General features: G+C 55.3%; 12 protein-coding genes across 12 annotated transcripts; 5 read left to right on the plus strand and 7 right to left on the minus strand.

Annotated features, from left to right (window-relative positions):
• Nucleotides 1-229: 229 nt before the first annotated feature.
• Nucleotides 230-2,478, minus strand: PHYSODRAFT_503258 (hypothetical protein; the record flags this gene model as incomplete). The annotated part of the gene is made up of 7 exons (XM_009528172.1): nucleotides 230-402; nucleotides 992-1,132; nucleotides 1,210-1,235; nucleotides 1,312-1,464; nucleotides 1,538-1,729; nucleotides 1,805-1,888; nucleotides 2,201-2,478. The coding sequence occupies 7 exons, from the start codon at nucleotides 2,476-2,478 to the stop codon at nucleotides 230-232; spliced, it is 1,047 nt and encodes a 348-aa protein (XP_009526467.1).
• Nucleotides 2,479-3,121: 643 nt separating this feature from the next.
• Nucleotides 3,122-10,258, plus strand: PHYSODRAFT_502733 (hypothetical protein; the record flags this gene model as incomplete). The annotated part of the gene is made up of 8 exons (XM_009528173.1): nucleotides 3,122-3,652; nucleotides 3,739-4,507; nucleotides 4,646-5,158; nucleotides 5,233-5,704; nucleotides 5,794-7,918; nucleotides 8,001-8,138; nucleotides 8,230-9,900; nucleotides 9,977-10,258. 8 exons carry the CDS (start codon nucleotides 3,122-3,124, stop codon nucleotides 10,256-10,258), a joined length of 6,501 nt encoding a protein of 2,166 aa, XP_009526468.1.
• Nucleotides 10,259-10,511: 253 nt separating this feature from the next.
• On the minus strand, nucleotides 10,512-12,156 carry PHYSODRAFT_264348 (hypothetical protein; the record flags this gene model as incomplete). Its single annotated transcript, XM_009528174.1, has 8 exons — nucleotides 10,512-10,726; nucleotides 10,797-10,882; nucleotides 10,956-11,038; nucleotides 11,103-11,223; nucleotides 11,291-11,334; nucleotides 11,400-11,618; nucleotides 11,694-11,733; nucleotides 11,924-12,156. The coding sequence occupies 8 exons, from the start codon at nucleotides 12,154-12,156 to the stop codon at nucleotides 10,512-10,514; spliced, it is 1,041 nt and encodes a 346-aa protein (XP_009526469.1).
• A 395-nt stretch (nucleotides 12,157-12,551) lies between these two features.
• Nucleotides 12,552-13,715, minus strand: PHYSODRAFT_503910 (hypothetical protein; the record flags this gene model as incomplete). The annotated part of the gene is made up of 1 exon (XM_009528175.1): nucleotides 12,552-13,715. One exon carries the CDS (start codon nucleotides 13,713-13,715, stop codon nucleotides 12,552-12,554), a length of 1,164 nt encoding a protein of 387 aa, XP_009526470.1.
• Nucleotides 13,716-14,482: 767 nt separating this feature from the next.
• Nucleotides 14,483-15,781, minus strand: PHYSODRAFT_502537 (hypothetical protein; the record flags this gene model as incomplete). The annotated part of the gene is made up of 7 exons (XM_009528176.1): nucleotides 14,483-14,655; nucleotides 14,728-14,810; nucleotides 14,883-14,965; nucleotides 15,040-15,088; nucleotides 15,174-15,223; nucleotides 15,300-15,504; nucleotides 15,714-15,781. Coding segments are annotated over 7 exons (711 nt in total), but the record flags the coding sequence as incomplete, so codon positions are not given.
• Nucleotides 15,782-16,275: 494 nt separating this feature from the next.
• Nucleotides 16,276-17,005, plus strand: PHYSODRAFT_503737 (hypothetical protein; the record flags this gene model as incomplete). The annotated part of the gene is made up of 3 exons (XM_009528177.1): nucleotides 16,276-16,507; nucleotides 16,646-16,743; nucleotides 16,826-17,005. The coding sequence occupies 3 exons, from the start codon at nucleotides 16,276-16,278 to the stop codon at nucleotides 17,003-17,005; spliced, it is 510 nt and encodes a 169-aa protein (XP_009526472.1).
• Nucleotides 17,006-17,648: 643 nt separating this feature from the next.
• Nucleotides 17,649-18,607, plus strand: PHYSODRAFT_503821 (hypothetical protein; the record flags this gene model as incomplete). Its single annotated transcript, XM_009528178.1, has 5 exons — nucleotides 17,649-17,804; nucleotides 17,880-17,931; nucleotides 18,030-18,107; nucleotides 18,211-18,249; nucleotides 18,321-18,607. 5 exons carry the CDS (start codon nucleotides 17,649-17,651, stop codon nucleotides 18,605-18,607), a joined length of 612 nt encoding a protein of 203 aa, XP_009526473.1.
• Nucleotides 18,608-19,120: 513 nt separating this feature from the next.
• PHYSODRAFT_314785 (hypothetical protein) lies at nucleotides 19,121-19,504 on the minus strand (the record flags this gene model as incomplete). Its single annotated transcript, XM_009528179.1, has 2 exons — nucleotides 19,121-19,281; nucleotides 19,312-19,504. 2 exons carry the CDS (start codon nucleotides 19,502-19,504, stop codon nucleotides 19,121-19,123), a joined length of 354 nt encoding a protein of 117 aa, XP_009526474.1.
• A 77-nt stretch (nucleotides 19,505-19,581) lies between these two features.
• Nucleotides 19,582-20,665, plus strand: PHYSODRAFT_354581 (hypothetical protein). Its single transcript, XM_009528180.1, has 2 exons — nucleotides 19,582-19,748; nucleotides 19,822-20,665. The coding sequence occupies exons 1-2, from the start codon at nucleotides 19,640-19,642 to the stop codon at nucleotides 20,511-20,513; spliced, it is 801 nt and encodes a 266-aa protein (XP_009526475.1). The 5' UTR covers nucleotides 19,582-19,639; the 3' UTR covers nucleotides 20,514-20,665.
• A 26-nt stretch (nucleotides 20,666-20,691) lies between these two features.
• Nucleotides 20,692-21,824, minus strand: PHYSODRAFT_351193 (putative arginine N-methyltransferase). Its single transcript, XM_009528181.1, has one exon. The coding sequence runs from the start codon at nucleotides 21,816-21,818 to the stop codon at nucleotides 20,784-20,786; it is 1,035 nt and encodes a 344-aa protein (XP_009526476.1). The 5' UTR covers nucleotides 21,819-21,824; the 3' UTR covers nucleotides 20,692-20,783.
• Nucleotides 21,825-22,207: 383 nt separating this feature from the next.
• PHYSODRAFT_354582 (hypothetical protein) lies at nucleotides 22,208-23,404 on the minus strand. The gene is made up of 4 exons (XM_009528182.1): nucleotides 23,379-23,404; nucleotides 22,865-23,048; nucleotides 22,697-22,774; nucleotides 22,208-22,621 (listed from the first exon to the last, which is right to left on the minus strand). The coding sequence occupies exons 1-4, from the start codon at nucleotides 23,387-23,389 to the stop codon at nucleotides 22,439-22,441; spliced, it is 456 nt and encodes a 151-aa protein (XP_009526477.1). The 5' UTR covers nucleotides 23,390-23,404; the 3' UTR covers nucleotides 22,208-22,438.
• Nucleotides 23,405-24,320: 916 nt separating this feature from the next.
• On the plus strand, nucleotides 24,321-25,957 carry PHYSODRAFT_498576 (hypothetical protein; the record flags this gene model as incomplete). Its single annotated transcript, XM_009528183.1, has 4 exons — nucleotides 24,321-24,657; nucleotides 24,732-24,928; nucleotides 25,010-25,235; nucleotides 25,572-25,957. 4 exons carry the CDS (start codon nucleotides 24,321-24,323, stop codon nucleotides 25,955-25,957), a joined length of 1,146 nt encoding a protein of 381 aa, XP_009526478.1.
• Nucleotides 25,958-26,344: the final 387 nt, after the last annotated feature.

Genomic DNA, 26,344 nt, shown 5'->3' on the forward strand with positions numbered 1-26,344 from the left:
AAAGAGTTGCAAATACCGTCAAACAAATGACAAAAAATAATTGCAGTGTAGATACGATTCTTTCTGCTGGTGCCTCGCTGACTACCGTCTCTGCTGTTGCTGCTGCTGAGCAGCGATGGCCGTATCGCAGTGCGACTGCACGCGACTCTCGTAGCCCTTCCACACTTGGCACGTGAACGCCAGCTCCTCCCGGAACGAGTCGCTTTTCTGGAAGCACGCACAGGGAAATTTATATAAGAGACATTATGCACACAGAACGCAATGGGGAACAATACATAATAGATGGGAACTGAACGCGGCGCACCTCGATTTGCGTGTTGATCTCCTTGAGCACCTCGTGCAGCCGAGCCACGGAGCCTGTGATGCGCTGCAGAAGCGCCTTCTGCTTCTCTTCGTGGGGGTCTGCATGCATATTCGTTAGCACATAAGCTCCTAGCAGCAGCAGCACAGGCGGAAGACGAGCGCGCACTCTGCATCACGCTTGGCAAGTTCAGCAATGACAAGGAAATCAATTTGAGCGGTTTCATTGGACGAAACAGAACAGATGGATACATTTTGAGAGTGTAGCCATGTCTAGCTGAGAGTCTGCAGCACTACAACTTCGATTGCATGCCTACTCGAGTGGTACGATGGCGCTGAAAGGCGGAATAGTCTGCTCGTCTGGACGGGTCTTGGCTAGAGACTCCTCCAGTAGTGTCATGATTGCCTGCAATTGAGTCTCTTGGCGGCTCAATTGCGCTTGGAGTTGGACCTGCGTTGCCGTGAGCCTGTCGACTTGCTCTTGAAGTCGCACGATCGGAGGCGCAGGAGCGGCGAACGACGGGTAGTTGTGCGGGGTGGAGAAGGATGATGGCGGCACTGCGAAAGACGGCGTCGCTGAAGGCGAATCCAAGTCTGTCTTCGGCGAGTCGAGATTGCCTGTGTTGGCATGACAGCACGTGTGTAAATATCCAGAAGTACAGTAACTGCAGAATCGAATAGGCGAACGTACCAGTAAAGGCAATGGTGCTCGAGCTGAGCGATCGCAGCTCCCGAGTGAGTGAAATGCGGATCGACTCTTCCATCGCCTGCTCGTTCTTAAGTTCTTGCTTTTTCAGCATGACTTCGACGAAGCCACTTCCGAGTATGGCACCTGCAAATTTATGAACGTGAAGTACGATCGAGTGAGTGTTGATTCACCACCCTGGCATGTATGATTAGAGCATTTACCAGGAATTGTAAACAGAATAATTCCCCTGTACGCACGCAGCACAAATGAGGGGCAGTAAGTTAGCATCGAGAGTAGATCCACATCGTTTGGTCATCACGCACCAGAGCGCCAGTAGAGACGAGAAGGCCCGGCCTGCTGCCGTGATGGGGACGATATCGCCATACCCGAGAGACGTGATGGTCTCGATTGCCCACCAAGAGCATGTGCCGATGCTCGAGAATACCTCAGGCTGTGCCGGGTTCTCCAGAAAGAAGCTAAGGAAACAACCCCAGGATACAGACTGGAGTCAGGGGTAGCAGAAATAAGGCAAAACAGCGAGTGTCTTACATTGTTGTAGAGGAAGTAAGCACAATGACAATGGTCATGTAGCTCACGACGCCGAGTTCCTCTTTCTTCAGCGCGAAAATCTCGCGCAGATTCTTCATAGCTTGGTACGAGTGTTCCAGGTGCAAAAACGACATGATACGCAAGAGTCGAAAGCCTCTCAGTGTTAGCACACCGCGTGAAGACACAGCCACTCTGCACAAATCAATCATCGCCAGAGTTAGTTATCGTACGCATCAACCTTTGCATCACCTCAATAAAACCACGTACTGTTTCTCCAGCAAGATCTCGAGGTAGAACGGGAGCAGCACGACGAGGTCAATCAAAGACATGGGCCGGAACATCCACTTCAGCCTAGACAACAGAAACACGGTCACTCCCCCGTCAGTATGTTCGAGTTGACCATTCCGTCAGCAAACTCACCTTCCAAAGATTGGATGCGGGAATCGATCGTCCTCAACGCACGACCAGAGTCGAAGAAGGTACTCCACCGTGAACAGCGCCGTCGACATGTACAGGAACATCTCGTACCAGTTGGACGACGTCACCGCTGCAACCAAAACAGTTATACGCTGTCAGCACTGGGTGCATGTGTCATTTCCGTTCCCACTCCACCGCCCCAGCTTCAACGTACGCTCAGCGCCAATCGGCGAGGCCGACACATACATAGCCAGCACCACGTTGAGCGTGATGAGCACGAGCACGCACACCTCGAAGACGTAAGACGCACGCTGCAGCCCCGAGCGCTGCTTGAGCGACGTGCGGTAGTGCAGCAGCGTCCAGACGTCGGCGCGCAGCGAGGCCCAGGAGCGCGTGCGCTGCGTCCGCAGAGGCCGCCGCTTGGGCGTCGATATGGCCGCAGGGCGCGCGTCTCGCACCGACAGCTCCACGTCCAGGCCGTCCTCCTCGCGAGGCAGCAGCCGCTGCCGCTCGCCTCGCGCCATCTCGGATACTTTTTGGACAATGAGCTCTCCAATCTGCATCTGCCAGAATATTTCAATGAAATTTCGGTGCACGCGACACAACGGGCGGATCTGAAACTCGGCAAAAAAACACAAGTACACGCGCGGTGAAAAAAGTTGGTGGCAGCTTAGTAGACACCACGAGTGCTGGGCGAAGAGGTACTAATTAGCTATATCTCGTGGCGCCAAGAGGCACGCCACTAGTGTACTAGTAGACGACATGCGTGAGTACTTGCTGACAATAGACTGGCCACCATCGACCGAAAATGGAGTAAGTCGTACTTCGAAGTACAATCCTACATTGCCCTCAGAAACCCAGCTTGCAACGTAACCCATCCGTACGAACTACCGAACCACAGTCGAAGCTCATGTATGAACTACATACGTCATCTCTTCTTGATCGAGCAGCATGCTTGGTCTTACGGTATTTTCTTTAGCTAAGAAACCTCTTCATCCCCAGTCAAATTTCACGAAAAGACCTCACAAAACTCGTAAGCTAAAACTCTCCACCAATCACACGCAAGTCAGCCCATGATGTACCATTGGTGTGGCGCGGAGGGGGGCCGATAAAAAGAGGTGTGGCGCTTACATTTGGCCTGTTGCGGAGACGCTTGGAGCGTGGGTCATGGAGAGTTACCACGCGGGCGACGGCGCGGGCAAGGCCGGCGCGCGCTCCGGCAGCGGCTCGGGCGGCGGCGCAAGCGGCAGCGGTGGAGGCGCCTACAAGGAGCGCGGGTCGTCGTCCCACGGCGGGCGCAGCGGCGGCTCAAGTGGCAGTGGCAGCTACCAGTCCTCGGGGCGCGGGCTGCCGCGCCGCGGCTCGTCCAACTCGGTGGGCGGCGCGTCGTCCCGAGACCGCGAGCGGGAGCGCGACCGGGACAGGGACCGGGATCGGGACCGCGAGCGCGACAGGGAGCGCGACCGAGACGGCCGCAGCCGCCCGCGCTCGCGCTCCAGGGACGCGGGCGGCAGCTCGCGCGAGCGGCGCAACAGCGGCGGCAGTCGCAGCTCCTTCGCGGCGGGCAGCAGCCCGGCCGTGCGCCTGCGCGAGCGCAAGAACCTGCTGCTGATGCACCGCACGAGCGCGCGCCGCAACGACCTGACGCCCGCGGACGCGGCCACGCGCGTGGTCGGCATGGACGTCAAGTACATGAAGGTGAGGAACAATTAGGGTCTCAAGTGCAGTAGGGTTTCAGTCCCTAGGCTTTTTTTGTTGCTGATGAACGGCTTTGTCGAGTGCAGGACCCGGAGCGCCCGTACATCACAGACAAGCTGGCCATGTTCCCGAGTGTCTTCCCGACGAACGCCAACTTTCCCGAGGAAAAGTTCCGCTTCCACGCGCTGCGCAACGCGGCGTTCGTGAGCCCGCTGCCCAGGGGCTTCAACCAGCAGTGGCATCTGCAGTACTCGGCGTTCACGGACAAGAAGCTGGCCATTTTTGATGATCTGACGAGGGCCACGCGCGCGATTCTCCGGTTACGTGACGGCGCGGAGGACGGTAAAAGTGGAAGTGGGGATGCGGCCACACCCGCCGCTGCTGGTGCTGAAGATGGAGCAGCGGTGGCGGCGACTGCGGCTGTGCAGCGCGCGTTCACGAATTATTTGATGCGGCACGTGCGACGGATAGATGACCGCACGAGCCACATCTGGATGAGCGAGCTGGCGAGTGGTGCGCGCAGTGCAGCGGAGCTTACGCAGGCCTATGGAGTTCCGTTCAAGCAGTGGCGAGCTGTTCCGGGCGTGTCCAAATGCCCTTTGCTGGAGTTTGTGGTGAAGTACCGACCTGGATATGCCGAGGCGACGTGGTTTGTGCGAATTAATGTAGTATACACGGAAATGCGGGAGCTGGAACGAGACAGCGCTTTGCGGACTGGTGACTGGTTTTTCAGCCCGCGACGGAACCAACGGCGGAATCAAGGGTGGACCGACAAGCTAATCGATTATTTGCACTCAATCGCACGGCAGGCGGCGCTGGATACTGGAACAGGGGCAGAAAACAGATCGCAGGACGGTCCGCAGAATTCTAGACTTGCAGTAAATAGCACCCAGGGAATTGGGAACAACAGTGCGGGGGCAATTTCTCCGACAACCGGTAGTGGAGGGTTCGCACAACGCGCGCAATTGGTACCGAGGCTGCGGCATGGTGAAGTACCGGCAACAGCAAACGCTGGAGCTGTTTCAGGTGTCCCTGCGGCTCCTAACAGCGGTGGAGTGGACATGTCTCCACCATCACCACTGACGTGGCACGAGAAGTGGTCATACGTGCTGAAGTTATCGGAGTATCAGTTCAAGATGGGGCTACTGGACCGGGTGCATTATTTTGATGGTTTATTGTCGCTGTTGCAAAAATCACTCACTCCACGGTCGCGGTCGAATGGCACCCGGTGCTCGGCTGTTTTGGCCCTCGGGGTGAACGGGATCATGGAATTAATCTCTGTGGTACAAAAGCTGCTACCAGAAATTTTGCTGTCCGCGGATGCCGTGCTGTTGCTGGTTAAAACAGTATTGCAGCATCTTCGCTACCTGCTGCCGCCTGGTCGACCTGTGCCCGCAGAAACTACAGGAAGTGCACTCCAGGAGGAGATTCTGGTTGCTTTGTGCCAGTTGCTACGTGATATTTTGCTGAATGGGAATGACGTGCTCGTCCGTCTTGAAGATAATGGTACGTTGTGTCGAATTTGTTACTGGCGAGGAAACAGAATAATGCTCTAACCGTTTGATGGTTCGCACGCTTAGCATCTCCGCTATGGCCAGCCTTCGTGTTCACCGATCGATTTTTCAATCGCGACGCATATGGGGCTACCGCTATTCAGGCATGCATCGAACGTTGCCAGCGAAAGAACAGAGAGGTTGCTGGTCGTATTTTACGACTACAGCAGGCGTGTCCGTCGCTGAGCTCTGTGGGTGGAGGTCAGGTTCTTGCAGCGACGATGCGTAACGAGGCACAGATCCTGCAGACCCTAGATCGTTTCCATCGTGTGGACTCGACCTCAGATTTGCACCGCGTATACAGCGAGGTATTCAGCCCACTTCCCACTGTAAGCTCAAGTGGTAGTGTGTCCCCAGCAGAGCTCCCGGTCGATGTAGCTGCACTCTTTCTCGTGTGTGAATGGGCAGTTACGAACCAGCGACCCGCGGAGTACCGGTATTTGTCAGCGCTTGCGTTAATCGAGATGCACAGCAATGCGCTTCTAGAATACGGCAAAAGGTACGTAGTGCTTGGACCCAAAGGCCTTTTTGTTGTGCAATCCAGGTCTACTAACGGTCATGTTATGTATCGTGAAATCTGCTCTATAGCAAAGGGCTGCTTCCTCATTGCGGACCAAAGGATCACCAATTAGTTCTTCAGAGCGCGCTGCAGAATTTCCTGCACCGTTATGAGCCCAAGGTCATTACTGAAGTCACACAAGTCATCGAGCTTTTCTGTTTACTGGTTCGGCGGCGATTATTCAGTGTTGCAAGCTTCGTCGAGTTCGCGTCCTGTTGTAATGAAGCAGCAGCCAGTATGAGCAACAGCCCGTTGCTCACTCTTGCGGCAGGAGGCTGTGGCAATAATGGGATCGCCAAGCGCAAGGAATCGGCGCCCGTGGTTCACACAGCTTACAACATCGAGTGTTCACCTGGAAGGGGGTACAAGTCGAGTGATATTCACCTTCTTTCCTCGAGCGACCGACTGAAGTTGTACCTATGGCAGCTGCCCCGTAGCGCATTCCCGTTACCGACGTGTGTGCCCATGCTTCCGGATGACAGCTACGATGGCGAAGTGAACTACCTGCGTTGGCTTGAAGTTATGGAGCTGCGTCGCGAGCATCTCAGCTACTCGAAGACACTTGAACGCGCCCAATCACTGTGCATCTACGTGTTTCACACGCATGGCCAGGCTAACGATACACCGATGGTTGGGACACCAGGTGCTGCAGGTGCAACTCCTGCTGCTGGTAGCGCTAGCTCGGGGGACACCAGTCGTGTGATGAAGGAAGTGGAATACCAGGGCAAGGTAGGAGAGCTAGTTTCAGCTGTGAAGACCATGTGCGGCCACGACAAGGGTCGGTTCACGCGCTGGTTCTTGCACAACATTTACGAAGAGGCTACGTTCTTTCGATTCTCGGATTATGGCAGTGTGGAGCATGTGATGCGGCTTGTGTGCCTGGTGCTAGAAATTGTGGACATCTTGGCATTGCTCGAGGTACTGGTGCACTTCCTGCGACGCTCGCCCTGCTTCCTTGTGAAGAATGTGGTTCTGGCGATGATTGAACGTCACGAGCTAGCGTTCTGCGCCACCGACCAGATTCCGTTCTTGCTGCAGTCCTTCGTGGACCGTTTCCATCGGATCCCCAAAAATGCTGACGACAAGGCTGGCAACGTGGCTCAGTTCTTCTGCAGAATGTATTACGCACATATCAAGAAGAAAGAAATCGCGAAGCTGGACTTGCCGTTTGCTCTGCTCAAGCCGATTGCAGAGACCGCTCGAAAGAACCAGGACGCTGCTGCAGCTGGTGTAAATGGAAACGCCGCGGCAAATGGGAATGGAGCGAATGGAAATGGCCAAAAGAATAAGGAGCTGTCACTGGAGGCGACAAATCCGATCGTGCGAATCCCTCCACCCCGCGAAGTTCTGCCCCCGGAGCTAAAAAGCGCTCTAGCGAAGTCGTTCAAAGCGCTGCAGGCTCGTGCCTTTGATGGCCCTGGCGCCGACGGAAAACAGACGCCAGCGACCCCTGGCGCTGGCAGTAGCACGCCGTTGCAGAGCCCTAACAGCATGAGTCAAGACGCTACATCTACTGAATCAGTGGCAGCGTTCGAACCCAATTACGCGAGCTTGTCCTGGCAGGAGGTGGTTAGTGAGGCTACCCCTACTGCAGAGGCCAAGTGCCGTGATAGCGCGATTGATTTCGCAGTGTCCACTATCAATATGAGCATGACGTCGTCCTCTGTGGGCTCCACAAACGCCAATGCCACGCGGGAGCGGCGCACGCCTAATTACGTATTTTTCTTCCGGGCTGTGCTTACCGAAGCCATGGACAAGTGGATGGCTAACATCTCCGCGCGCATCAAGTCCAACTGCAAGCGGCCCATCACTACACCGCATTACGTGCACCGCTGTGTGCGCCTTATTCGTGAGGTCGTGGAGCAGCACCCTGACAACGGTGAGGAGTTCAATGAGAAGTTCTCGAACACGCTGGTTGTGTGGCTGCAAAAGGAAGTCTTGCCAGGCTTCGCCGGGAGTGATACGCCCAAGCGCTCGCGGAACCCGTTCTTGAATGCCGACAACAGCAAGGAGGCGTTCGCGCTCAACCAGAAGGGCCGCCTAGATCGACTGCAGTACGGCCTCAAGAGTTTTCTCGTATCTCTTGTTGTGCACAAGGTGCTAGATCTCTCCCAGGTGCTACGACTAGTGCTTGTTCCGCTCTTCCCGCGACTGGTAAGGAACTTCATCGGTACTTTCCTCCCTTGTATTGGTCACGGTTTAGATGCTCATTTTCTCTTTTGTCTTGCTTTACCAGCGTCGTGCCTCACGTGACCCACCGCCGAACCTGCCGACACAACTCTTGGCTATGGCGCTCGTTTTCCAGCTCTTTTCAGAACCCCCTCAGAATTTGCTACTTGATCCCCAAAAGGTGGTTATGTTCGACGAGCCTCTGGTGAGTTGTCACATCTGCGCGTTGCTCTTCGCTTTGGTTATATATCGTTCTGACCTCTTTTTCACGGCCAATTGTGGTGACAACATTGCAGACCAAGTATCACCTGCGTTTCCTCCGCACCCAAGTGCCGGCGTGCTTGATGTTTCCACTGTGCTTCTTGTTGTGCCAAATTTCGTATCAGATGGAAGACAATTTCTTACTACGCAAGCGTGAGGAACGTGGCACACTGGCAAGCACGACACTGTTCAACTTGACATCGGATGGCATCGTTCGCGATACGATTTTCCATGACACGAAAGAGGCCCGCGAAAAGCACATTCTTCCGGTGTATCACAAGAAGCAGTGGCACACGGCGGTGCTGCTGACGCACTTCTTCCGGCCGCCGACGTCGCCGGCAGAAGACGGCAATGGACAGGTGCAACTACTCAAGGTGGACCAGATCATTGATCAGATGAACGTCTGGACGCTTCATCGTGGCGGCTCCATCTACTTAGACTTGCAGATGAGCAGGCAGCAACAGAAGGTCAAGCGCTCCAAGCGACGCACACGACACCAACGCCAACAGGCACAGAACCAGCAGCAGTCAGCACCCAATAAACGAAAGGCGCCGGCAGGAGAACTGTCGACGCGTTCCACCAAGAGAGCAGCTGTGGAGAGCGTGGTTCCATTCGCAGTCAATGGCTTCACCGACAACAAGACTTATCTCGGTGCTCAAGGAGATAAAGACCTTTCCTTCGGCGGCAGTCTGCTTGGAAACAACTTCTCAGATGGAGAGGAAGATGCCGACGAGGAGGACCTTGAGCTGGAGTTGGGATTCGACGAGGCGAGCAGTGCCACGGAGATTCTATCGAGTCTGATCGTGCTGCGAACCCTCAAGCGCAGCTCGCGCCCGCCTCCTGGGGTAGGATCGACTTCGTTGTCATCATCCTCTACGACGTCGTCAACCGTGCCAGTGCCCCAAACTACTTCCGCAACTATCACCACGCTCTCATCGTCGTCCCCCCTTGCGACTCCAAAGCTGTATGGTACACCTCACCATGTGCATCCCGGAGAGGGGGGCGAGGGCAAGCACCGCGGGGGTACACCAGGTCCAAGCGACGGTCTTAAGAAGAAGGCGCCGACTCCTGCACTACCGATGACTGTTGCCGCTATGCAGAGTGCGTTGACCCCATGCGAAGCTCGCATGCTGGAGGCTGCTCGGGAGGCCCAAGACTCAGCGGTGGCATCCCTCTACGCTGCAACCGTCTGCAGCATTTCCAGGCGCGCAATGGGGTCCGTGATTGCGAAGATCCTGCAGATTCTGGAGGACGACGTCAAGCACACGCTCCCGGACAAGTTTGCTCGCCAGCTGAACACTACATCAGTTGTGCATCTCGTGGGTGGCATCATGTGCACTCCACCAGGCAATGCATTTCTGCCCCGCTACATGATGTCGCTGGCTGCCCAGCTCGAGTGGCTGTACGAGGGGTGTATGCTTTACGACAAGCAGCAGCAATCCTCATCGGGAGAACCTGGTTTGCGTAACAGTCTCTTCCTTCGGCGACTGCGTTGCAAACTGGCTGTGCGGCTGCAGCTCGTTGGCGTGATCGGACCCAGCAAGCACGCTGTGCTGACCATTTGCTATCGTGACCGCATCGTGAAGACTTTGTTCGCGCTGCTAGGAACGTCAGTTGTCTCGACTGGCCCTGGGCTTTCGCTTTTTAGCTGGATTTTGGACCTCATTCCAGTCGTCAACGCGTCTGTCCTCCACGACAAGCAATTTGTAAGTGCTCTGTGAACGCCTATGCGCTGTGTACTTCCTGTGTGATGACTAACGTTTGGTTCTAATGACTTTTTAGGAACTTGTGGAAGCTCTACAATTACCGGACGAGCTTAAGCGACGTGTTTGGTCGGTGCTACCACGACCTATGAACATGTTCGGCGCAGCGAATGTGTTTGTCGGTCGCACCGCGCCAACGTCTGCGCAAGCGGACGCTGCTGCGAGCATAAAGCCGGAGTACGCACCCGTGGATCCATGGGGGTTGCTGGAGCATGTGCCTCAGCTGCCTAGCGATGCTCTTGTTCCCCCTCTGCCTGCCCAGATCCCAAAGCGGCCGCGGCGAGTATTCCGGTGTGTGTAATCTGTTCCTCCAATTCGTTGGATAGAGCGAATTCGCTATACAGCATTCGGCTTCAAGCGGTAGGCACCCATGATCGCCGCCTTGTGTACGTACCTTTGGCACCAATCATGTAATATGGCTCCGTGCCTAAGGAGGCTGGAGCACGACTGACTTTAAAGCATCTGATCGCTAGCAAATAACATATTTAAAAGCAAAAGAATGCATTTCTTCGCCTTGCAGCTTCTTCCAGCCGGGCTTGTTACGCACGATCGTTCTACTGGGCGGAGGAGTCGACGGCAGTTGAGGTCTCCTTCTCAGTCTCGTGGCGTGTTTCCTCTTCATCCTCTTCGTCCTCGTCGTCGTCGACACCAACCCACGACTCGAACGCCATGAGGAACTCGTTGAAGTGGATCATGCCGTTGTGATTCCAGTCCATCTCAGCAAAGCGACGCTCCCAGATCGACCAGTTCTTGGAGTCTTCACCCGAGTCTGCTCCAAACGGAAAATGAAATCGCTCAGTCTTGCAATTTAAATCGGAAACTATGCACTATAAACTTACCCTTGTAGCCACCCGAGCGCCTTTTGAGTTTCTTCGTCGGTGAATGACGCGCCATGGAGGCCTCTAGCTGCACGGACATGTCGTTGCTAGAAAAGGAAAAAAAAGGTGTTAGGAAGAGGTCCGTGGATGAAGATAATAGAAGAGCGTCATGTCACCAACCGATTGATATATCCGCTACCTTCAGTGTCGAACCAGAGGAATGCATCTATTGCCAGTTGGTAAGCGCTTCGGAGCTCGACGTCCTACAACAGCGTATGAAGTCAAAACTTCGGCAGATTATGGTACGGGGCACCAGTAGATCCTTACATCTCCGTTCATCGCCATGGCAGTGCTGGAGGTGCTTGATCCACCGACACTATTCCCACCGATGTTGTTGTTCCTGCCAACACTTCCACTGATGCTGCCGTTGATGCTGCCACTTCGAGACCTAAGTAGCACGATGAAGATTAGGATAAAGTGCGTCACAGGGGCAAGAGTGATATCCCGCAACATACGTGTAGAAGACGCTGAGTCGGTTTTTCTCTAGTGAAGGGATTCGCTGCAGTACACAAAGCCGTCAGTACAACGCAGTTCTAGACGCAGTTATGAATGTTTCCAGCTCACATGCAGCAAAAACCCGATGGCGAGAGAGACGAGAAGCTCCTTGAAGGTGAGTTTGCCGTTCTCCTTCATATCGGATTCTTCGAACACTTGGTTGATCTCGTCTTCCGAAAAGCTCACACCAAGTTCCTTGTAGATGGCCGGGAGATCGTCGGACACAATGTATCCATGGCCCTCCTTGTCGAATGTCTTGAACGTCGAGCGCACACCGTTGAAGGCTTTCTGCAATTCCACGATGAAGCACACAAAAGCATTAGCATCTTGTCAGCGATATTAAGCGCTGTCGCCAAAACTAACCGCAGCCTGCGGGAACTTCAACAAGATGCGAGTGAACGGGCTTCAGATGAAGAGAGGTTAGCGCACATGCTATATAACTAAGTCAAACACTCACGACACCTTACATTTCTTTCTTGTCGTTCAGAACGTGGGAACGCCAGAGTTTCTGGAGCGCTAGTGTGACCCTGACGTAGGAAGGAAGCATTGATCAGTGAGTCCACGGCATGCTCCTATTGTCACTGGCAACTTACTTTCGATCAAGGGGGCTGTCCTTGTGCGTGTGCGTGGGGTGGCGATGGAGCTGCTCCTTGGTTGTTTCTATAGACGACTCGGTTGGGCCGCACGATGCGTGGGTGCTAACCTTTTCATCGCGCGGTGAAGCACAGGATTCACCCGTAGACTGGTGAGATGAATCCGCACGAGACGTCGACGAGTGCTTGTGGCCGTGGCTGTGAAGCCTGTGGGCCGAGTGTTTGGTTCCCATGGTGTTTCCCAAAGTGCGTCCTTTACCTGCCCGGCAAAACGAACGCGTTAGCGTCAGCGATACGCACTTGCGGCCGTTCAAGATCGTCTTCAACTAGAACCGTTACGGAAAAAGCTCAAGCACTACGTGCACTTCTCCTCATGGCATGTGAGCAGTCTCAAGGCTATGCATACAGAACTCCGCTCGCCGATAGTATATTTATTTCTCATTGGAAAAGCTCTCTCAATATACTATCGATTGTTGTGCGAATGGAGATCACTACATTGCTGAATAGGCTTCGAACTAAGTTGAAAACTCCAAAATTTGACCGACTCCTTCGGCCAGACGAGCAAGATTTTCTTGCGTTGCGCTTTTGCCATAGTTCTTGATCAACTACTCCAGTAACCTTACCGGGTTCACTGGCCGGGTCCGAGATACACTGAGGTGAGAATTTCAGCGTCAAGTTGTTTCAAAATGGGACTTGCTTCAACCACTTCCACAAGATCGATCCAGAGAGGTTTTTCCTCAACGAGGATTACATTCGCCACGTGAGGATCCCCATGAATCAGCTCCTTATCATGCAGCTGCCATAGTAGTCCAAAGAGGTCCCGTACCTCCTGCCGTGTCGTTGGTCGAGGCAGAGGTCTACCAACAGGAGACAGCAACAACGCCGGACTATCGAGAATTTCGATGATCTTTCCCACAGGAGTAATCGTCAAGCCTGTATGCTGGGCGTTCTCCAACGCTTTCTTTTCTTCATGAAGACGCTGAGCCGAGTGTTTTTCCACGATTTTCAGGGCGAGGATCTCTCCGCCTTCACCAACCACCTTGAAAACGCGTCCATAGGCGCCACGGCCGAGGAATGTGTCGCCCTCCACCACATCAACACCGAACGCAGAGCAGGCAATGGTTAAGCGCTCTACCCATGGAGAAATGTTGTCGTTGATAAACTTCTGAAACAATAGTTTCGAGCCGTCCATGACCCACCTCGATTTTTGCACTTTGACGACAACAGCCTTGTAGGTTTTGATCAACCAAAAGGACCGATGGTCAAAGAGAATAGCGCACGCCGGCTTCTCGGGACAAAGGTGCTGCAGATATCGCACCACTCGGCCAAATGCAGCATCAGTTATAGTGAGCTGCCTTTCGAACAAAATAAGGCAGTCGAAATTTTTTTTCTCTGCTACTCCAAAGCGAAGTCCATTCAAGCATTGCACTCCATTGTTCGGCACTGTCCCGAAGCGAAACATTCCAGGATGCGTCACGAATCCAACCGGTTCAAGGTCTGCATTATTGGTGAAACGTATAGACGGAGACAACCATGGATGCCCCTCGCTATTGACGAATACCATACCCCAAAAGTCCAATTTTTTGCTGAAATGAGGAGTAATGAACGCGTCAACCTCAACCTCATTCGCAATAGAATCAGCTTGAGTCTGAATATCCATCGCCCAAAACGCTTCTTCGCCCTCCCTTGGTGCAACATCGCTGATAAGTCCGTCCTTTTCCAACCTAACAAGCTCACGTTCCCCCAATGTTTTATCGGAGTAGGACGGCTCCTTGTGCCGTAACGAGGCCATCTTCTGCTCAACTATCCGCTCAATCCGCATTTGACGTACGCGATCTTCTCGAAACATCGAAAAGGAATCGCGGACGCTCTCACCTCGAGACGTTTGCTCCTGCTTCGGAACTGCCACCAGTACATGCGCCACCTCATTTCCGAGCGAAACACGCGGCCCAAAGAGTTCCACCTCGCATCTTCAAATACATCGAGGAGTTAAATTCGCCCAGAAGCGTCGCGTCTAAAGCCTCGTCGTCAGGCAGCCACTTGTTCTCCTTCTTCGCCAGGAAGAGGTGCAGATTCGTGAGTTCACACCTGATCGTCACTGGGATTTTCTTTTGGATCTTCTCCTTCAACTCTTCCACCGACTGATCCGCGTCAATATTCACAGAGAACGAGTCTGTCGCCGCGCCAACGATCGCACAAAAGAGCTGCAGCATCTCTCCTCTCTCCGTGGCAAATTCTGGTTTGACAAGTTTCGAGCTAAGGTCACAAACTTAGTTGATTGATACTTCAATCACGAACTATCATCCGACTTCACTGAAATAAAAAACTTACTTAACATGATTCAAGCTAAACCCACACTTTAAGAACGCACGTTGTTTCGAAGTGGAGCTCGCTTCCATCATTTCCAGAGGATATCCACAGAGGCTTTTTCTCAGCCAGGATAGCGAGGACCCCCGTGAACCAACCTATTTTCAAGCGAACGTTTCTACGAGCATGAAGATTTTATTATGAAACCACGTCGAGATGACGTTCATTGTCTGCAACCAAATATTCAGACAACTATCCTGCATAACGGAAACTGCTGGTGCTCATGCTGTCATCGTCTTCCAGACCAACCCAGGACTCGAACGCCATGAGGAATTCTTTGAATTGGATCGTCCCATCGCCGTTCCAGTCCATTTCCATGAACCGTTGTTCCCAAATCGCTTGGTTGCTCGAGTCGTCGCTCGTGTCTGCAGCGTAAGAGAATATCCCTGACTGTAAATACCTGCGGCGATTCCATACCAAATGCAGCACAGTCGTACCTTTGTTCATATCATCCGCTGTCATCTTTTTTGTTGGGGAGTGAAGAGCCATGGAGTGTTGGAGTTTTGTGGACATCTCCGACCTACGCACGCGCAACGACAAACGTCAAAATACAGTGCATTGCTTGGAGACTGTGCACGAGTGGCGAACGTACCGATTAATAACACCATCACCGTCAACATCGAACCATAGGAAGGCGTCCACCGCAAGCTGGAATGCGAGTCTAAGCTTGTTTCCCTGTAGCGTACAAGAAATTTTATTAGCATAAGGTAGTAGAACTATCACGATGGACGCTTAGTATGCTCTCTCACCTCTCCAAATAAGATGAACTGTGTGGGTGCTGAAGCTGGAGTACTGTTACTACCGGTTCGAGAGCTTCACACGCAGTAAAATACAGGGTTAGATACATGAACAATGATCGGCTCGCCGGTTGAACTGCACTTACATTGGAGCGTAGAAGATGCTCAGTCGCTCTCCTTCGAGAGAGGGAATTTTCTGTATTTGCACGCAGCAGTGGATAAAGTCGGTCAGTGTCTCGTGCAATAACGCAGCCGGATTGTTCAATACATACATGCAGCACGAATCCGATCGCGAGGCACACCAGGAATTCCTTAAAATTGAGTTTGCCATCCTTCATCATGTCGGACTCCTGGAACACCATACTAATTTCCTCCGACGAGAAATTCGCGCCCAGCTGCTCGAAGACCCTCGAAAGGTCCGCAAACTCAATGTAGCCCTTGTTCTCCCTATCGTACACTCGGAATGTTGAGCGGACACTGTCAAATGCTTCCTACGTAATGCAACGTCCCGTAACGAGTTAGATGTATCCATAGGAAAACACAGAAGCTGCAACTTCAGAAACCCCACCGCCGCCTGCGGGAACTTCAGCAGAATCCGCGTGAATTGGCTGCAACAACAGCAACAACAATCACAGACACCTCCTGTCAACCCCACACCAACTTGAACTTGATTAAACCTCCTTAACCGTCCGTACTTGTCCTTGTCCTGTTGCGCACGAGCCTCCCAGCGCTCCCTCAGCGCGCTCGTGATCCTTCACACGACACACAACAAGTCAGCGCCACCCTACTTAACCTCAAGTACGATGCATTAATATGTAACTCCTGAAATACGCACTTCTGGTCGAGAGCGGTGGGGCCTCGAGGCACCTGCTCGACGGGTCGAACGCTCGCGATGTTGCCCGTCAGCAGCTTGGCCACGGAGCCGCTAGGTTCGCCTTGCTGCGGGGGTTCAGCCAGCGCCGCCGACGGACCACTCGCTGCCACGCGGGGCGTGGCGTTGGCCTCTTCGGCGCGCGAGGAGCTCCTCAGGACCGACGGCTTGTTCCCCATGGGCGCCGCGTGCGTGTTCCGCTGCAAAATGCGCAATGGTGGCCATCAAGCGCGGTTAACGTTGAAGCTAAGTTTAGTGGGCCAATCAGCGGCGTCAGCATACTTTCTCCAAGTGGTCGTACTCGCCGCGTTTTGGCCAATAGCAACGAGGCGTTGCAACACCAAAGCGCCACAGTGCAATTGCGCATTGGCGGCACCATGAGCAAGACCGCGGCCGACGCCAACGGCGCCAAGAAGAAGGCGGCGCCCAAGTCGCGCAAGCGCAAGACCAGCGACGTGGGCGCCACCTCCAGAGCCGGCGGATCGCCGGCCAAGCGGCTGGCGGGCGACGCCGCGGCGGCAATTGCGGCGAACGGCTCTGGCGCCGATGCCCACGCGGCCCAAGCGGCGCAGCTCAAGCCGTTCGTGCGTGGGGAGCTGGTCGAGAGCAGTAGGTGCCGCGTCTTATGCAGCAGATCGGCACGCAGAGTGCTGCTGCGAAGGAACAAGGCGACTAAAATACCTTATTATTTCTGTGCCTGCCACTCCATTTTGATCCCTACCTGCGTCAACCTGCACGCCGCCGTAGTCAAGCACATGCTGTTCGGCTTTGGCGACGAAGCCGAGCCGCTGGACGAAACGGCCGAGCTCATGGAGGACCTGGTGGTGGAGTACGTGCACGCCATGGTAAGGCTGCAGTTGCGCTACTCTTCTGAACGAGATGTACTACTACATAATAGTATCTAACAAGTGACGCTATATATGGTAGACCAAGAAGGCGATGGAGCTGGCGACGATCAAGGGCAAGCTGGACACCGAGTGCTTCATCTTCCTCATCCGCAAAGACCCGGAGCGCTACGACCGCATCGCGGAGCTGCTGCGCGCGAACGACGAGTTCCGCGCCGCGCTCAACAGCGGCTTCGACCCGAGCGACGAGAAAATGTACTGAGGAAGATACTTCACTGCACACCCCAGCTTAAGTAAACGTTCTGGAACAAGCACGGCGCTGTGGTTGAACTGTTCGGGCCGCACTTGCGCTTGCATTGGATGTGTGAGCGTGAGCATTCAATGGGCGCCGAGACAGGTACTCAGCCGAAAAGGCACAATCTTGTCCCCGCTCGAGTGCCCTTTTCACTAGCGCCTTGTATGCGTCACTCTTTTCCTCCCTCGCCGGCTCTGAAACCCGCGCCTGTTTCTCCCCGTCACAGACACGAGTTGAGCCAAGTAATAGACCGTTGCGTGAGCAAGCCGAGAGGCCGAGGCACGGTCGCGCCTGTGATTTCTCTTCCGCCCGTGCATGCCGCATGCTCCTGGAGCCGCCGGACGACGTGGTGGGCGAGAGCTGCCCCTCCTCCCAGTTCGACTCCGAGCCCGCGATGATGGCCTCCGTGCGCGCCGAGCTCCCGAGCCTGCCGACGCTGGACAAGGCCCCAGCCGCCACCGCCGCCGCCTTCCGAGGGCCCAGCAACTGCGGGTGGCTACAGCAGCGCTCGCACATCCAGCGGGACGAGGCGGAACCGCCGCGATGCGCTGGCAGCGAGTGGACGAACAGGAACTCGCAGCGGCGCAAGGCGCGGCCGTCCGCGTCCGCCATGGTGCTGGCGCGCAAGCGGAAGCGCGACGAACAGCGCAAGCTGCTGAACGGCAAGAAGCAGTGCACGGACAGCGACGGCAGCGAGTACACGGCAGCAGACAGCGAGCAGGACAGTCTCGACATGGAGGAGCAGCTCACGGCCTTTGTGGAATACGTGCGTTTCTCAGATTGGTGTGGAGAGGGGGAGCGTTTGGAGATGTGGACTGATGGCGCTGTTTGGCGCATGCAGAACGCTACGGATATGGACAGCTTGGACATCAACCCGAGCCAAGACTTTGACGGTGTGTGGGAAATGGGCATGCTGGTCATGCGTGCAGGGGTTTCGTAGTGTTCGTGAAACTGACGATTTGTATATTGTATCGTCGACTCGACGCTGCAGGCGACGAGGAACAACAGGAAACAGCGACCCAAGCCTCGCAGCATATGCAGACGTGTAGCTGGCAGGACGTCACGGATGGTAAGGTGCTGCGTAGTCAACTTTTGCACCTGATGTGAAGAAAATGGTATTGTAGCGGGCGAGGCGTCTAAGCACTATGCTTGTTTCTGTGTGTGGATTGCAGTGAACCAGTTTCAGGAGGAGGCGTCGGAAGTTTTTGACAGTGAGTTGATTTGCAGACCCGCTCAAAATTTGCCGGCCCACACACTCATTAGGTTGATTGTTCTGCTGCAGACGTTATTTATGCCCCACGGCCCGCTTCGATCCCTACAGCTAGTAGTGCATCTACTTACTGTCGGCCACAAGGGAAGAGTAGCTTTGGGATCGCTTGCTCTTCGTTCCTATCTGCCAGCAAAGCTATACCTGAGAAGAGGGCCGTGTGTAGTCCGCCTTCTGACGACAGCGAGGGCTCGTTGAGCGGTACGTGGAGATCCCTCGACAGGTTGGACAGGACCGTTGTTATCAAGGCGCTGATGTGTGTGTGCTTGGTGACCTTTCCTGATCAGATGGCTTTGACGTAGCGACGAATCTTACCGGCAAGATACAAAGAGTAGAGGAAACCAATGCTGGAACAAGCCCGAAGCAAGCGCCCAAGGTGAGCAAATCGTATCTTTTTGTCTCCCCCGCGTCCATCAGTAGTGACAATCTATCTGTGTTATTGTAGCCGGAATGGAGGCAACGGCGCTCCGTCAAACGAGATTGCTCGTTCTTAGACAACTCGAACTATTCTGTAAACGGCCGGCTGTTGCTCATGGCGTCACCGACACCGGCAACCGCAAGTGAGGCCAGTGAGGCGTCGTCGGACCGAGTCATCGAGCTCAAAGATGGGTGTTTCGACTCAAGCGACGACGTCCAAAACGCCTGGCAACAAGCCCCGATGCCAGATACCGAGGTCTCAAGCAGTGTGCCGTCGTCGGTGCCAGCTACAGTGGATACGATGACGGTCATGTCTTTGTCGTTCGCATCCGGACCCTCGAGCCTCCCGACAGCCTTCCAACCGCGACTTGTTCGGAAGCGGAGGAAGGTCGGTCAGCTTACGCTGGACGGCTTCTTCCGAAAGTGAGCGGATACAACACCGCGGGCTGGCTACCAATGATGGCTGGCAGCCCAGCAGCAATACGACAACTCGACCTGAAGGCACCAACGAGCTTTCGGATCGCGTCTCTATGACATTTTGGCAGCTTTTTGAATATTGCTTTCCTGTGCAGATAGAGCCTCAGCACACTAGGTAGTAAGATAAAGTTAACTTTGTAGCAGTGAATGAAACAGAAGAAGGCAAGTAATGCACTCAGGCGAGTTGAGTTGAGTTGAGTTTCGTTGAGCTTGATATGATCGTTTCGATCCAGGCTCATGGGTAAGATCGGAAATAGTGGCGCGGTAAGATCGTACTTAGCGCTGACTTCAACGGTACGCCGCATTTGGTTTTGGCGCCACGCAACTCATTCGTCGAGTGCCCCCAAGTGCGAGCCACGCGAACCCACCCACCCAAGGCTCTGCCCCCCTCTCACTCACTCCCCAACCTCCCCGCGCTCCGTTGACAAGAAGCCACAACCATGGCCTACGTCACGCTCACCAACATCACCGTGCTGGACAACCCCACGGCCTTCACGAACCCCTTCCAGTTCGAGGTCACGTTCGAGTGCGCGCAGCCCCTCGAGGCCGGTACGTCCGTCAACCACCGCAACAGCAGCATTAACTTATACAACACACTAATTCTCTGGTGTATTCGCTGCAGACCTGGAGTGGAAGATCACGTACGTGGGCAGCGCCGAGGACGAGAGCCGCGACCAGGTGCTGGAGGAGGTGCTGGTGGGCCCCGTGCCCGTGGGCACCAACAAGTTTGTGTTCCAGTCGGACCCGCCCAACCCGGACATGATCCCGGACGAGGACAAGGTGGGCGTCACTGTAGCGCTCGTCACCTGCTCGTACCGCGGCCGCGAGTTCGTGCGCGTGGGCTACTACGTCAACAACGACTACGCCGACCCGTTCCTGCTGGAGAACCCGCCCGCCCGCGTGGACGTGAGCAAGCTGCAGCGCAACATCCTGGCGGACAAGCCGCGTGTCACGCGCTTCCCCATTGACTGGTCGCCGGCGGGCGCGCAGGACCCCAACGCCATGGAGGACGGCAACAACCAGGCGGCTAATGGCACGGGCTTTGGTGCCGCGCAGCCTGGCGCTCCTGGTGCCCCCGGCGCTGGCAACGACCTCGACATGGACTTTGTGGACGACGAGGAGCTCGTCAAGGCCGCTGCTCAGCTCGACCACAACTACACGGACATTGTCATTGACGGTAACGCTGCCGAGGGCATGGAAGAGGACATCGACCTTGAAGAAGAGGACGACGAGGATGACGAGGCTGACTCTGTCGAAGAAGCCGAAGAGGAAGACGCTGATGGCGACATGGAAATGGAGGACATCGAGCAGTAGGGGGCGCCAGTAATTTGGTGTGCTGGTTTAAAGTCGTCCGGCACACCGAGGCAGCAAGACGAAAGCAAGCAGGAGGAAGATACTGTATTTATAGAGAAAAAAGCGAGATTGAAGAGCGAAGGAAGGGGTGAAAGCAAGCGCAACGGCTGGCTGCATATAGGAAGAGGAGGAGGACGAAAATGTTTGAGTATCTTTCTTTCAAAGGGTGCGTTTAAGTTTCTAGTCTACTCAGATGCATGCAGGTAGGAAGGTGTAGGTAGCCGCTGCAGTTTAGCGCAGCTTGAACTCGTGCAGCTTGTTGTACGAGCCGCTGGCGCCGTCGAAGCGCACGTTAATGTCAATGTCCAGGTCGCGCGGGTTGGTCGCGTTGGGCTTGCAGGTGAGCTCGCCCTCGATGACCTCACCGGGGCTGCAGGCCAGCTCGCCCTCCAGGTAGAACACGGTCTGCTTCCAGTGCGTGTACTCAGCCTTGGGGCCCGTCGAGAAGCTCAGCTTCTTGTGCGTGGCCGAGAAGGTGCAGTCGAAGTAGGCCACCAGCGCGTGGCAGAAGTCCTGACGGAAGGTCGTGAGCTTGAACTTGGACGAGAAGGCGAGCTCCTCCTTGGTCACCTTGGTCAGGTCAATGTCCAGGATGGGGCACACGTCCGTGAGCAGCGCGTCGCTGCCCACCGTGTCCACGAGCGGCTCGACCTTGGCGATGTCCCGGATGCAGCTCATGTCGAAGCCGTAGACGTTGTCCCAGAAGTCGAGCTTCTCGGCCTTGTAATCGCCGTCCTCGATGGCGCCGATGTAGAGCGTCGAGTGGTCCGGGAACATGAGGCCGCCAGGCACCAGGTACTTGTCGCGCGCGTAGAGCACCGTGTCCAGCATGGACTCGTAGAGCAGGAAGTAGCCCATCCACTCGGAGATGATGATGTCCACCTTGTCCACGGGCAGCGTCAGCTCCTCCATCTTGCCCTGGATGAGCGTGATCTTGTCGGCGAAGCCGTTGGCCCTGACGATCTCGCGCGCCTGCGTCAGGATGCCCGAGCAGTCGACGCCGTAGACGTGCTTGGCGCCGGCCTTGGCGGCGAACATGGACAGGATGCCCGTGCCGCAGCCCACGTCCAGCACGACCTTGTCCTTGAACAGGTGCTTGCTCTGCAGGATGGCGTTCATGTACGCCTTGGTGCGCACCGTGTCCTTGAGCATCTCCTCATGGATGCCGAAGTGCGAATACGAGTCGAAGTAGTAGTCCTTGCTCGTGAGCTCCTTGGGGGCTTCGGTATTGGCGGCAGGGGCGGGTGGGGGCGTGGCGGTCGACATGGTGACAAGGAGAGATTCGCAACTGAGTCCAAGGGGTGAGCTGGTTGGCCGCAAGCCTCTTTATGTTGACACACAAACCCAAAAAGGCAGCACTCGAGTTGGTGGTGCGTAGCTCCTTGCGCTCCGTATGGAGATTTGATTGGTACACGGAGCCTATAGCTCATGGTCGACGCATATGCAGCATGAAGCAACACAACCTCCATGCGGTGAAGAGTACTGTACTGTAGCCCTGGCACATGCATGGCTATTGTCTAGACGTAAGCTAATAGAGGTGGTCAAGGTGGACCAAGTTTACCAAAGGGCCCATCGACATTCATCTTCGTCAGCCCATCTTGGCTTGACACTCGCAGCACATTCACAGACACAACTGAGGATCGAGGATGACATGGCAAATTGGCATAGGAAGCGAGATTCCCCCTCCAAGACTGACCTCTATTGTGTTCGTTCCACTTAACTCGGCAGCACAGACTGCGTCCAAACTAACTGGCAAACGAGGCACTAGAGCGCCCGCCCATTGCCCGAAAGCAGTAAAGAGGGAAATTCCCGTGTCGATGATTGGCATTCAAGAGGTGGCGAGACTCCCGAGTCGCGACGTCGATCAGTCGATCAGGTCAACTGATTTAGATGGCACCGCGGTTGCCCGACTTCTTCTGGGCACGGGGGGCGTTGCCGCCCTTGGATCCCTTGTTGGCGTGCTCGGCCTTGTTCACCGACTTCTTGGCCTTGCTACGCTCCTTAGCCTCCTTCAGGGCGGCGCGAGCGGCGGCACGGACCTCCGGCTTCTGGTTGCGCTTCTTGCGGATCTGTTGTCGATACATGCATGTCAGAAGTCACGCTCAATCGTACCAACGCGTAGTTAAACAGCAGCGGCAACTTACGTCCTCAGCCGAGACACCGACGATGGCACGCTGGATCTTGGTGGTCTTGCGAGCGCGACGGCGGGCGACCTCCTCAACCTGTTACGACGACGAAGATAACGCACGTGAGCTTCTGGACGCTGATCTGTATCAACCTAAAACATCTGCCGATGACTACTGGCAACGAACCTTGAGCTTCTTGTTCATGCGGCGCCAGCCCAGGGTCCACACGATCTTGGTGGCCTTCTTGCGCTGCATGAAGAGCGACTTGCTCTTTGAGTTGATGAACACGTAAGCCGAGCCATCACGACGGATGAAGCGCGAGCCGTGGCCGGGGTAGATGCGGCTCTCGCTGAACGAGCACGTCTCGGTCCTGAGGTCAAAACGCCGCACACGTCGTTAGGGTCACCGCTCGCTGTCTTTTGCTGCTGTGCTAGTGAGCTAATTGAACACGAGCTGAAGGCGGAGCGAGAGGCGCTCAGGCTGGATGGAAAGCTGCTGATCTGTGGAGCTGTTCGTCGACTGTAGTCATCCGAGTCTGCTGGTGCTCTGCCTGCCTGCCTGCCTGCCTGCCTGTGTGGGTGCATGCACTGCTACACCCATTGCCTATGTCTGTTGCGCCTCCGCACTCGCTGTATTGCCCGCGTCTCCAGACCGGAGCTCATAGCCATGCATGTATCCATAGAAAAGGTGTCGCACTTACTTAATCACCATTTTGCTTCAGTCTTCTCGGGAGAATTTATGCCAATTGACTCGCTGGACGGGCTTCCAGGCTCCAAAGCCCGCAAGGGAGCCGCGGCGCGCTGCCGTTACTTCACCGTCGCCGCTGCGAATTGGCTGGTTGAAATGCGTTTACTTAAGCGGCACTTAAGCGCTACTTCGGACGCGCAGCCGGTTCGGTTACGGTCCGCGGTCCGAAAGCCGGTTAGCGGGTAGGGCTAAGGGCTATTGTGAAACTTCAAACCCGAAATTCGCGATAGCGGCGCCGGCGACAGCGGTATGCAGAGCTGTCAACTGAAGGGTACTACGAAAAGCATCGGCAATATTGCCAGATCTTCCGACGTCGGGCGAATGCAAGGAACCCCTTAACTGTCCGATGCTAGTTGTATAGAACGGGTAGCGGGGGTGCGCGCAGTAAGTGAGAGGCGCTCATCATTTGATTGAATGGGGAACGTACATGGTCCCCTCGGATCTTACTCGTTTTGCGCGACTACCGGTAGGCACTATCAAGCTGCTTGGAGTATTTTGCTCCCACAACAGTAATTCCTTTCACTAAAGGATGCTGAGCAGTGTAACGATTGTTCGAAGGCATCATCAACCAAGGTAATGAATGGGCCAAAATGCGCCGGGTTGGAGTGTCGTTCTTGAAGTGAGATTGTGGTACTTCATCAAACCTTGCTTTTCCCGGGCGGAGCACATTGCGGCAACTTACAACAACATTGGCCAAGCGCTAACCGAGTGGTGGACCCAACCAACCCCTTGCAGCTCTCGTCATTGCTGCCGCCATTGCAGTGCGCCGAAGCAGCTTTGGCAAAACAATCGCCGAGTCATGGTCCAAGTTGAAGCACCTCGCTAATACCACAACCCGCACACCAGCTGTACACAGCCTGAAGCTCAGTTCGAAGGTATCCGCAAAAATCGGAACATGGCTGCGCTGCTCCGCCGCGGGGGCCGCAATGCTCTCAGTGCACGGCACCTCCGCGCGTCATGGCAAGCTGCAGGTCTGTATCGCAGTCTGCACTCTAGCTCGGACCCCCCTCCCGTGAGCTCAGTGCAGTCGTCGCCCTACGCACAAACGCACACGACCAGCAGCGTCATCAACTTTGGCCTGGGTCAGCCTTCCGCGTCGCTGCTACCTCTGGATACGTTCCGAGTCACTGCAACCGCTCGCTTTAAGCCGACCCAGGACCCGTTGATGCTGCAGTATGGGGTCGCCAAAGGGTTCATTGGCTTCCGAGAGGAGATCGCCAAACTCGTGGCAGGTAACAGACAGATCGCCGAAATGATTACCGAGACGACGGAGGACATCGACTGAGTGCTGTGCTGCCGTGACTAGGAGCCGACGCTGTCGACCCGGAGACGCTGATGGTCACTGCGGGCAACTCGCAAGCCATCTCACACGCCGCAATGGTGTACTCCAAGACCAACAAGCGCGTGTTTGTGGAGGAACCGACCTACTTTCTGGCGCATGATATCTTCCGTGAGCTCGGATTGGACTTGAAAGGCGTCCACGCAGGAGAGGACGGCATTGACGTACGTATCGTATGGCTGGGTGACGAGGGGGGTGTTGTTGTGGCGATGAGAGGCTAAAATGCGCTGGGGTTGTGTGGATAGCTGGACGTGCTGGAGGACAAACTCGCGGGTGGAGACGTCCCTGCGTTCCTGTACACGATCCCGTTCTTCCACAACCCAACGGGGGCTGTGATGTTGCCCGACCGTTGCAAGCGTCTTGTTGCTCTGGCGCAGAAATACCAGTTCCGTATCATTTCGGACGAACCTTACAACCTCCTGCACCTGGACGGTGGTGCGTTGCCATCGCTTGCGTCCTATGATGATTCCGGTCTGGTTGTGTCGCTAGGCAGCTTTTCGAAGATCCTAGCCCCTGGACTTCGTCTCGGTGAGAAGAACCCCATTTCTTTCATCAAGAACTCGCGCAACATACTCACTTACGACGTATTGTATCACAGGCTGGGCTCAGAGCAGCGAGGACACTATTGAGACGCTATCAACAATCGGAGCGCTTCGTAGCGGCGGTGGGCAGAACCCTGTCACCGCAGCCCTCGTCCATAGCGGTGAGTGTTTTGCAGGCCCCCTAGGTACTGGTATCCTGCTCAACCTGTTCCCTAACTTTGCGGCATTGCGTGCCATGGCTCGCGGCTTTCGTCCATACGATCAGTGCTGGAGCAAGACCTGCTACTGCCTCACATTGACCATTTGAAGAGCGTTTTCCGAGTTCGCAAAGACGCCATGTGCGATGCTCTACGCGAGTATTGCCCCGAGGTCGCATTTACGGAGCCGAGTGGCGGATACTTTGTGTGGGTGCACCTGCCCGACGGCGTGAATGCTGACACACTGCTGAAGGAGTCAATGGCCCACCACGGCGTCGCCTTCACTCCCGGCACGCGGTGCTCGCTCGGGACTCTCTACGGCGATGGTGACGGCGGAGTGCCGTCCAGCGAGGCCATGACGCGTTCCGCGCGCCTATCCTTCGCCTTCTACGACGAAGAAGAGATCCGCACGGGCGTCCAGCGGCTGCGGGGCGCACTCGACAGCTTGGACTGATGCGTGTGGTAGACTAGGGGGTGAGAGTGCAGGACCACCGAAACAAATGACATCATCGGTAAAGCACGAAACTTCAAGGACGTGTCTTGCGCAGCGCACAAAAGCACTTGCATTGGGCACCAGTGGACGTCGTTCATGTACACTGCCAGCTTCACACACTCACCTTGCCATCATTCGTGCTGTGTACAGCCGATGCTGGTAGATATCGTCCAACAGAGAGACGACGTCCGGCAACGGAAATCACCCGCACTGTTTGTGCAATTTCCTGCCAGATGTGCTACACCACCAACCGGTTGTTTCTGCTCGAGTTCTTGTGGCTATCCCACGCGCAACTTCAGAACTGAAGCTGCTGCGTCTCACGCCCAACACGGCATTTCGAATCTCTCC

Source organism: Phytophthora sojae (assembly GCF_000149755.1).
Source record: "Phytophthora sojae unplaced genomic scaffold PHYSOscaffold_4, whole genome shotgun sequence".
NCBI lineage: Eukaryota > Oomycota > Peronosporomycetes > Peronosporales > Peronosporaceae > Phytophthora > Phytophthora sojae.